The sequence below is a fragment of the Lagopus leucura genome, unplaced genomic scaffold (assembly GCF_019238085.1).
Source record: "Lagopus leucura isolate 7727_CA_CO unplaced genomic scaffold, USGS_WTPT01 Super-Scaffold_739, whole genome shotgun sequence".
NCBI lineage: Eukaryota > Metazoa > Chordata > Aves > Galliformes > Phasianidae > Lagopus > Lagopus leucura.
In genome coordinates, this window is record NW_024962255.1 from 300732 (window position 1) to 312061 (window position 11330).

General features: G+C 46.0%; 1 protein-coding gene across 1 annotated transcript; it reads left to right on the forward strand.

Annotated features, from left to right (window-relative positions):
• The first annotated feature begins 507 nt into the window (after window positions 1-507).
• Window positions 508-11073, forward strand: LOC122175274 (lipase member M-like). Its single transcript, XM_042862792.1, has 10 exons — window positions 508-565; window positions 6460-6574; window positions 6872-6989; window positions 7229-7427; window positions 7559-7668; window positions 7997-8133; window positions 8647-8793; window positions 9252-9323; window positions 10598-10663; window positions 10843-11073. The coding sequence occupies exons 2-10, from the start codon at window positions 6473-6475 to the stop codon at window positions 11071-11073; spliced, it is 1182 nt and encodes a 393-aa protein (XP_042718726.1). The 5' UTR covers window positions 508-565; window positions 6460-6472.
• The last annotated feature ends 257 nt before the right edge of the window (window positions 11074-11330 follow it).

An 11330-nucleotide genomic window follows, 5' to 3' on the forward strand; every position in this document is an offset into this window, starting at 1 on the left:
TATACAACCTTTGGAAAAGAAGCTAAAGCCAGCTTCTCTCTTTTGACAAAAACCAAATCACATCAAGTTTACAGCAATGTTTGCAAAGCCTTCTGCTCCTGGAAGGGCTTTCTGCAGGGCCACCAACACCAGGAGCCAGCGTAGAGGCAGGAGACTTTGAGAAGGAAGGCCACCAAGCACCCTCTCTGCTCACAGACTTGCAAGGTCCAAAAGTGCTCAAAGGCATTTTAGTTGCTCTTTCCTAAATTGCTCAGAACTACTTGCTCTTTGGCCAGCCGCTATCTGGTCACATAAACGCAGAAGTCTTGGACTGAGCATTCTGGGACAGTGATGTTCTAAAGAAAAGGCATGTTCTGGACAGCAGGGGGTGCTGTGAAAACACTTGAGAGAGAAACTCGAAAATGGTCACCCCACATCTGTAGCCCACAACAGGGCTCAGGTGAGCTCAGCAGGTGGAGGTGGTGATGAAGGCCAGGGTACAGGGCATTCGTTCCCCGGTACCACCTGTAGTTTGGCTGTGCATCTCTCAGAAAGTGGAGGAGACACAGTACTGTGGAAGCGAGAAGTAAGTCTCTTCGTAGTTCCCTTCACGTGTTCTAGTTGGTAATGAAGCTCACTGCTGCTTCTTTTAGCCTATCACTATCTAACTGTATAAAAAAATTATTTTCCCTCCTGTTTATAATTTTCCTTTAAATATCGGAAGGTTGTAATGAGGTCTCACTGGAGTCTCTCTTCTCCAAGCTGAACAAACCCAGGTCTGCCAGCCTTTATTCATGGGGGAGGTGCTCCAGCCCTCTGGCCATCTTAGTGAATTTCCTCTGGACCCTGTGCTGGGGGCCCCGGACTTGGATACAGTACTCCAGACAAGACCTCGCAGGGGTAGAGAGGGATAATCCCGTCCCTTGCTTTGCTGGCCACACTTCTGATGGCACCCAGGATACAGTTGTCTGTGTGGGCTGCAAGCACACACTGCTGGCTCATGTTAAGTTTTTCATCAGCCAGGACCCATAGGTCCTTCTCAACAGGGCTGTTTTCAATGAGTTCTTCTCCCAGTCCATACGCATACGCAGGATTGGCTGCCCCAAGAGTAACGCTTTGCACTAGGCTTTGTTGAACCTCATTAAGTTTATATGAGCCCACCTTTCAAGTTTGCCAAATGCCCTTCTGATGGCATCTCTTCCTTCTCTCCTATCAACTTGACAGGAGTTGTGCTACTCAGCTTGATATTTGAGATATGTGAGGAGCGGCTGAGGTCCCTGAGTCTGCTTGGCCCAATGCAGAGCAGGCTGAGGGGAGGCCTCGTGGTAGCCGTTGCAGGCTCAGTGTTGTGAAAAGGAGGGGGTAAGGCTTTGAGGTGTGGCTGGATTAGTATTAGATCATCAAACCATGTTGGTGGAGTAGTGGAAACAATGTTAAGGGCTCTGGAGGCTGGAGGAGAGATCCACGGGCATCACAAGAGGACCAGTCTCAACATGATCTTGGCTGTGCCATGGATGGAGACCGGGGAGAGAGGTGGGACAGAGGCAGCTTTCTTATGCCTGAAGGTGCCCAGCACTACTAGCTATTTGATACCAACTTTGATACCAGCTCCAGGGTTCCAAGAGATCTTTCCTAATGAGCAGCATGCCAAGGACACTTGTTCCTGTAGGTGCTTTCCAGCATCTCATCCAAGTGCTGACCTGTCTTAGCTGTCCAGCCCCTTCTTGAGTGTCACTCTTGTTGGTCTTAATACAAAAGAAGGCCGCATCCTTTGGACCTGGTGCTAGAGAATCTTATTAAAATAGATGGGTTGTAATGGGCCCTCACTGGACCAGTCTCTAGTGAAAGGGATCTCCCTGCCCTACACAGGCTTCTGGAGACTTCTGAAACTTTGGAAAGAAATGTTAAGATGAGCTCTTGTGAGGCTTTATGATGAGCCAGCATGGGAATGGGGCCAAGGGCAGAAGACATGGAATTCAAGAGTGATACCATCCATGAATCAAATGTAGGTCTCAGCAGACATGGGCACCTTAGGCTGCCCTGCAGGTTTTGGGGAGCTGTGAGGAATGATCACCACTTTTGAATGACCTGAAACACTATCAGATATTGATGAGTGTGCAGAGCCCCACCAGACACACACAGTATTACTCAGATTGTATGCTTGAAGGAAGAAATTCCTGCAGTCTATGGAGAGAGAAGACAAAATGTAATGTTTTATCTGCACAGTCACTGACAGGTGCAGACGATCTCAGGAGAAAAGGCAAATGGGAAACCCATTCACAGGTTCACAGGTAATGCACCTGATCCCTCTACTCTGGCCTCATAGCCCTTCTCTCTTTAGTTTCATTTCTACAGACCGTTCAGAGGAAAAACAGCATCTCTGGTCCTGTCCCCCTGGATAATGTCTGGACAGAACCCTCTGTGCACAGAGATGTCCCCACCTTGCAAAGCTCCTGACACACTCATCTGTGGTGTCCCACCAAAGCTTCTGCTCAGAGGCTTGCTCATCCGTGGTCTTTTGGTCCAGTGACTTGTGGGTCGATCATGACTTGGGGAGTACCTCCTGCTGTGTTTCTGCTGTTCAGCCATCCACAGGTTAGGTGGAACAGACCCCTGTAGGTCTCCAGCTAGTCTCAAAGCAGGACAATTTTCTAGCCAGATTAGGCTACTCCTAATCTTTGCTTTGTCCTGTTCAGTTTTAAGCATCTTCAGAAATTAACATTCCAGCAATCCAGGACCTGTTCCAATGCTTAATTGCATTTACTAAGATTTTCCCCTAAAATCTAGATGTATTTCTGGGCCTTTCACCAACTGCTGATCTTATCCTGCAGGTCACTGGGCAAAAGGTGGTTCGTTATGATGACCTTTCTTGAGACAACATTTGAGAGGTATTGAGACAGGAAATACCATTCCTGTTACACTGTAGGATCATTAGAAGTCATTAGACTCTCTGCTCTCTACAGAAGCAGCTTGCCCCACATGGGAAGCTGTTGCAAAAGCTTCTTCTTCTTGATATCCAGTAACATCTCAAATATCTTATGCTCCAGCAATTGCATGCCAATGGCTTTCCCTGACACTTCTTAACCTTTTACTTGTATCTACATTCTTCTTGGGCAACTCTGGTGAAGATTTTCAGTGCAAGGTAACAATGTCTTGCATAAAAGGAGCCTTGGATGATCAATTTGATAATCAAACATTATTTAACCATATGGCACTTCTCAACATTTTTTTAACTCTCCTTTCCTGCTTTGTCAGGTCCAAGTCCAAGCCTGCTTGGACTTGCTTCTTGAAAGTTTATTTGAGGGCAGGGCTCCCTTGCATTGGTATTCCTAGCTTGGTATTTTGCCAGCAGCATGTAGTCATTCTCTATGCAGGAGAGGCTGTAAATGTGGCCATATGGACTGAGTAGGAAAGCAGAGGGCAGTGAAGTCATGGGCAGAGGTGTTCGTAGGTGTCCAAGTTCCTGCAAATAATCTGTACATCTTGTGCTAAACACACTCTGCTGAATTTGCTCTATCCACCACAAGTACTGGCGATACATGCTCTAGTTTGCACAAGCCACTGTAACAGAGTTTGGAAAAAGACTACAAAACAAGCTTGCAGGTAAATAAACTCTGCAGTTCAGATTGCTCAGACTGCTGCCAGCCCTGGTCTGAGTCCTGACACTTGTGCTCCAAGAAACCACGTGTTACAAAACCCGCCCACTTCCTCCAGGACCTTGGTTGACTGTGGGGAAAAGGACCTGTAATTAAACAAAGCTCTTGCTAGTGCCACATCCTGCTATTTCACACAAGTGTTTCAATTTAGGAAAACTAATAATAAAACAATAATTCTGCTGATGAAAACCACAGTAAGCGTGGGTTCATCCAAGCCAGAGTCATTTCACTTTGACAAAGAAATATGCTAAGAAAAGGTGGTGATACAACACCAAAAAAGTGATAAGCGCTTTTTTTTTTTATCATGCTGCCCTTTAGATTACAGAAGAGGAGGCTGCAATCCACATGCAGAGGTATGGAAAAAAATGCAGTTGTCAGATGTGGATATTCTGGATGACATGCTTGTTACCCAACAATTCGTTATCTCCTTTCAAGATGCATTGCTTTGCTCTTGCCCTCTTTGAGGTTCAGGACACCCTTCCTGAATTATCCTGGAGAGGAAGAGCAGGCGGCATCATTGCAGAGAGGTCAGGTTTTGTGTCCTTGATGGACAAACCTCAGCCTCTGTGTGTGCCTTTATAAGCCAAGGTAACCGGCTCACTTGGTGTCATTGTCCTTCCCAACTGCACGGACGGGCCTGGAGCAGAAGGTCAGGTTGAGCTGAATTGTGTACTTTCCTTCTAGCTCATGCTGTTGCTGAAAGAAATGTTTCCAACGGAGTCAAAAGGTGTTCTTTGTTGCTCCTGCTATTCACTTCTGCTTCTAGAGACACGCATCAAGAGCTTGAGCATTTTGGTCTCTGTAGTAGTTTCCTCTAGAGAGTCTGCTTTGCAGTTGTGCATCTGAGCAGTGAGGGTTTTGTGAGCATCAGCTCTGCTGCAGTGAGCTCAGGGAGTAGTGCAAACCTCATGGCTCTGGTTGGACATTTTTCTGATTCTCTGTCCCTTCTGAGGTCATGTGTGTGTCTCCACATCGATAGCTTTGGCTTTGTTGGATCCTGTTTGTGTTATGGTCTCTCCTCTGAGAAGGGCACTGCTGGACTTTTGTCAAATGTGTGGGCTGTTGGTGTTTTCTAGTAGACTCCTTTGTTTAGTGCGGGGGGATAAACACTGGCAGGACTGGGTTAATGGACCCTCAATACCTGGGGTCTGAGCTCAGAGATGCTATAAGATGCCGCAGAACCTCCAAAGAAGATGAAATGGGATCTGATGGGAGTGCTCTGCTGGTGGAAGCAGGGGATGCCCTGCTGCAGGCTGGCTCTGGAATGCACCAAGTACCTGGGGTATTTTCCAGGAGTACTGATGAAACTTAGATGTCTTGCATGCAGGAGATGTGGACCATCATTTCATTTGGGCTGTATGTGATCTTACCCTGTATGTATTCTGAAACCCTACTGCCTATTAATGAACATGCTGAATGCTACAGTGTCTAATCTCTTTCCTTCCTCCTTTGGCACAAAGGTTTGATCTCTTGGGATAGCAGGACAAGTTACTAAACATAAATGGGTAAATGACTAAATGCCAGTGCTCTCACTGATACTTGTGGGCTTTGAGTCAGAGCTTGTTCTAGGTCTGGGCTATTGAGGTGTGCCATTGCAATATTTAAATGATGTTGACTTGGACAGCAGAGCCTTCAGTCACGTCCTCCAGGTTGTATGCAACATCTTAGTGCTTCTTCCTACCGACAGAGCCCACTGCTTAGCTGGGTGAGGGGATGGGCTGCTGCATTTTAGAGGGGACTTCTGCAAGTCTTTGGTCCAAGTACTACAAGTGGGACCATGCCCTGCATTAGATCAGATCACCCTGTGTACAGCCAAGCCTTGAAAACCAAAATGTAGATCCCTCTTTCCTTGTTACCTTGTCCCAAGGCAGCTTGCACGTCCTACACTCTTGCATGCAGTCTGAACCCCCTGCACAAGTTCCTCATTACAGCACCTACTTCTTCTTCGTCAGCCTCAGACTGGCTGGCCAAAGGCAGTGCAGGGCTTACAGCTCTTCTGGACAGGCAAGGAAATCTTTCTGACAAATGCAGAAAAGCAGGCTCTCTTGGCACAGCATCTCTGACACAGCCTTCCTGGTCTTTGGCAGTTTATGCCATCTTAATGTCAATGGCTACAAAAAAAAAAATCATAATTTAAAGGTAAATAAGTTATGTTGTTGCAGTACCTCAAATTCAACGGACAAGGGGTTAGCATTGCTTCTCATTCACTGCCACATTTTACTATTTTTATAAGTAAATGCTACAGAAAGTTGAATACAAACAATTCTGTCCACCCCAACAAGGGAAAGAAACTGTTTCCTAAGAAGGGTGTGCAGCAGGAAAACACAATTGGAATGAAAATCTGGGATAAGTTTTGCAACAGGACAATAGTGCTGAGAAGATTATTGTTATAACCTGTGGAAGGATGACTCGTCTGACATCTGCTAATTTCTATGCAGGCCAGGCTTCTCGCTCCTTATGACCTGTGCTGCTTGCTGAGGTAGCTATTTCAGTAATATGGTCTGTCTTTGACTTCCCTAGACAGGGCCTGGATTGGGAAGCACTGAAACCTGGGTTTTGGTGAGAAGCAACACCAACACACTAATGCACATTGCACAAAGCTGGGTACTAGCTAGCATTAATGAATGTGGCCCCCAGACTTATGCTGACAACATTCTACATCAGCATGGCCACATTTAGGTGCAGAGACCCTAGTCAGTCATGATGGCTGTGGCGGTGGCCTCCTGCTCTCACATGCCCCCTTCATCCCCTGGGGACACTCAGGCAATGTTTGGTGGTGCCCCTAGTACTCCATCTTGTTCACACCAGACCCACTGTCCCCTAGGTGTGACAGAGAGATGTGGCTGCTGTTGGTGGCCCTGGGACTGGCCCAGGAGCTGGCTGATGCCATCCCACGTGGAGAACTGAGCCATGAAAACCCCGAGCAGTTCATGAACATTGTAAGTGCTTCAGGAAAGAGTCCTCCCCAAGGTACCCTGTTCTCTGCCTGCGGTCAGCCTTGTTGGGGAGGGCATGAGATGTGGCCAGAAACAAGTTTTTCTGATTTTTCTGCTGGTATCTCTCACTTCATGCCTTCTGCATGAAGTTGGCTACTCTCTGGTGGTTCTCCAGAATAGATGGCTCTGCTGGTGCATGTGAAGGTGACACCAGGCCATGATGGCACGTTGCGGCCATGTCATCCTCAGCATGCTGGACAGCAGTAGGTCACCTCTTCCATTGCCCTTCTGTCCCTGCAGAGTGAGAAGATCCACTTCCAAGGGTACCCCAGTGAGGAGTACGATGTGCTGACTGAGGACGGCTATTTCCTCAGTGTGAACCGGATTCCCCATGGCAGAGGCAACACTGGGGACTCAGGTGAGGTTGATTTCACCAGGCAAATAGCATAGTTATGAACCTGTTCAGAAACAAGACTATGTACAGGAGGAAAGTTGTACAAAACATACTTTCCTGGGGCAAACCCTCAGTCCTGGATCAGGGTTTCCTGACATCTCAGAGACAGAGATCTCAAATATTCACTGAGATCCATGAGGATATTTTCTTTCCATCTAGGAAGGGATTTTCTTGTGTAAAGTATATGATTTCTTCTCATTCAGGATCCAGGTCACCTGTGCTGATAGTGCATGGGTTCAGCTTAGATGGTGGTGACTGGGTGGACAATCTCCCTGATAGCAGCCTGGGCTTCATCCTGGCGGACGCAGGATATGATATATGGATTGGAAACTGCCGGGGCAACAGCTGGTCCCGACGGCACCTGAACCTCTCTGTTGACCAGGAGGAGTTTTGGGACTTCAGGTGAGGAAGAGCATGAGGATTGGGCCAGGAATCAGGGCTGCTGGTGTTACCCACCCCAAATCCTTGGGAGGTTGCGAACAGCTGGAGAGTGGGAAATGGGCATCCTCTCCAGCCCCTCTTTTGCTTTCCAGCTTCCATGAGATGGCCATATATGATGTCCCAGCCATGGTGAATTTCATCCTGCAGCACACTGGGCAGGAGAAGCTTTTCTACATTGGCCATGCTCAGGGCAACTCTCTGGGTGAGTGGGAACAAGGAACTGGATGTGCAAAGAGTTTACTATGTGTTATGCCTTATTCTAGCTTTAGATATGCTCCCCTTCCCCTTCTCTTCCAGCAGAAGTTTGTTTGTGAACAAACACAAAGGAAAATATCACCTGTTCCCACCTATCCCAGCTCTGAGCTGCTAGTCAAATCTCCTTCTGAAGGATCATTTTCTAACAAAAAAAAAAAAAAAAAATTCAACAAGATTCCGGGTCAGAGATATCCTCAGTCAAACTAGGCATTTTGACATATATGGCACTATTGTTGCTGCTGAGGTTATTGTTATGATCTCTTGCTGTTTTTCAGGTTTCATAGCATTTTCAAGCATGCCACACCTGGCTGAGAAAATCAGGCTGTTCTTTGCTTTGGCTCCTCTTTACACCTTTCATCATGTTAAAGGCCCTGTGTTAAAGATTGCATTTCTACCAGACGCACTGTTGAAGGTATGGTAATATTTTTTGTGCTATTCCCATGCATTTTCCCAAAGAACTACTTAAATGTAAGTGATTTAGGTAAGTCACATCCTTTGTGTTGTGATAGCTCTCCAGCTGTCATTCAATGAAACTACACCTGCGCCTGGTCTTGAAGATCCCAAACAACAGGCTGTCCCTGTGTCCAGTTGAACATGCACGGGTTTTACTCTAAACCCATACTTGTTCCTGTTTTTAAACAGAGGGGAAGATGAATTGTATGAGACTGGCTATCTCAGGCAGAACTTTTGGAGCACCAAGATGATGGGCACAACAGCATGGGGTGGAAAGGACAGTGATGGCTTCATGCTGTTCTGAGGCTTGGATGTGATGCGGAGAAGCCTGCTTGTGAGGCTGAGTGGCTCAAATGTGTCCCCAGCCTTACTGAGTAGCTACCTGACAATGCTGACTGAGGTCAAGAGGGTCCTGCTAAGAGAGGACGTATGTTGCAGGAGATGCAGTGACCTGTTTTTTTCACTCTTGCAGATAATATTTGGAACAAAACAACTAACCCTGGTGGGAAGGGAGGAGAGAGCCATTCTTGCTAAGACATGCAGCAACATGCTAATAGCTGAAGTCTGTGAAAATGAGATCTTCCTTATTGGTGGATACAACAAGAAGAACTTGAATGTAGTAGGTGTATTAGCTTCTTTAGTCACAGTGACACACTCCATTTCTAATTTCCCCGAGCTTTCCCTAGACAAATGGAAACAGATACTGAGATTCAAAAGCCAGGGTTTCCTCATACCTGGAAAGCACTGCCAGGTGATTTTCTCCTATCCTGCCCTGAGTGTAAGTGTTTTACCTAGATGCTGTGGGGTAAATATTCTCTGCATGGCAGAGATAAAGATGACAGCATGAGAAAGTGGTTATCAATTATGCACCAAACAAAAACATCTTTGACTGGTCTGGTTGTATCTACATTTTAAAGTGATGGTTTATGACATATATTTAAAAGCAGCTACTCATCTCTGAATAGAGTAGAGATACTTTCACATGTAAAAATTACATAGCAGTTACAAGACAGATTTTATTATGATGATGATTTTCATCATTCTGAAATCACTTTGAAAATACTTCCTTTTCTTCAGAGTCGACTGGATGTATACCTTGCTCATTTTCCAGACTATACATCAGTAAAAACCCTTCTCCACTGGGGACAGGTAGTTACTCCGATTTTATAATTACTATAGCAAATGTCTTTTGATCTGTGAATATGGTATTTTAAAATGTTGCTTCGTTCACCCTAGAAGCAGATAAAGAAATAGTGTGTAAAGTTAACAAAAGTAATTTGATATTACTACACCAAAGAGATAAATATAAATATAAATAAAGATAAAGATAAATATAACTACACCAAAGATAATAGTGAAGAAGTCTGGTACAGTCCTGGGTAAGCACCCTATGGAGGTATTTTTGGGATGCTCTCTTTGCTCCAGTGTGCTTGATCCAGAGTGTTTGTTACCTGAGTTCTTAAAGCACATGCAAGGTGAAGACATGATCTGAGACAGCTAGCATGGCTTTGCCAAGGGCAGATAGTACCTGACCAGTGTTGTGGACTTCTGTGATGGAGTGACAGTAGACAAAGGAAGAGCACCAGTAGACAAAGGAAGAGCAAGTGATGTCATGGACCTGGATTTCTGCAACGCCTTTCATATAGTCCCACATCACATTCTTATCTACATATTGCAAAGGTATGGATTTGAAGGCTGGACTATTCAGTGTAACAAAAGCTCTTTGAGTGGTCATAGCCAGAGTGTTGTGATCAATGGCTCTATGTCCAGGTGGAAGTTTGTGAAGAGTGGTGAAGATGGGTCCATCTTAGACTGCTGCTTTTCAACATCTTCATAAACGACACAGTGGGACTGAGTGCATCCTTAATAAGTTTGATGATGACACTAAGATGAATGGTGCAGAAAAAAAGGGATGCCATTCTAAGGGACACAAAGAATTTTGAGCAGTGGGCCCAGAAGAGGGCTGTGAAGATGATGTGAGGACTGGAGCGCCTGTCCTACATGGAAAAGTTGAGGGAGATGAGCTTGTTGAGCCCAGAGGACAGAAAAGCTCCAGGGAGAAAGCAGCCGTCCCGTACTTAAAAGGAGGGAGACTGACAGTCTGATAGCGATAGGACAAGAAGGAGGGAGTTAAAACTAAAAGAGGGCAGGTTTAGAATATATGTTAGGAGGAAAGTCTTTACTCAGAGGGTGGTGAAGCACTGGCACAGGCTGTCCAGAGAAGCTGTGGATGCCCATCTCTGGAGGTGCTGAAGGCCAGGTAGGATGGGACCTCGGGCAACATGGTTTAGTGGGTGGCAACCCTGCCCACAGCAGGGGGGTTGGAACTGGATGGGCTTTAAGGTCCTTTCCAATCCAAACTGTTCAATGATTCTATGATTCAATTATTCCACGATTATGATTCTTAACACTTTCTGCTTCAGACTGCCAAAACTGGGGAGTTCAAGCAGTTTGACTATGGGGAGAAGAATCAGGAGAAGTACAACCAGGTAGGCAGGAGCTTGTGGATGAAGAGGATGAGGCTGGCTGTGTGGGATGAGGGTCGCATACTCCACTGGCTGATGTGGCTAGAGTCTTCTAGGATGTTAGACACAGTACGTCACACCTATTAGTATCTATTGGCATTATTAATGTCATAGCCGATGAATAACTACCACATTTCCCCCAGACCACCCCGCCCTTCTACAGGATAGAAGACATGACAGTGCCGACTGCACTGTGGAGTGGTGGGCAGGACTGGGTGAACCCGCCTCCGGAGACTAGTCGCTTGCTCTTCCGTATCACCAACATCATCCACCATGAGCACTTCCCGGACTGGAACCACTTTGACCACCACTGGGGTAAGGATGCCTCACAGCGCATGTACAGACAGATTGTCACTCTGATGGATAAAAATTAATGAAGAGACTACATGTTGGCCTAGGGTGAAGGAACCATTTGTTCCCACAATCTCAGTGACATGAGTTTTGGATGAGGTGTGCTGCTCTCCTCTTCCCTTTTAAAAAATATCTCCTACCACCCTATTCTGCACCAATTCAATGAGTTAAAAAAATCACTGTTTAAATTCTGTCTGCCCTCTGTGACTGGAAATTGCAATAAACTCTTGTATAACAACTTAACTGCACCTTTTGTTTGGTAGGCGCACCGTGTTTGTGC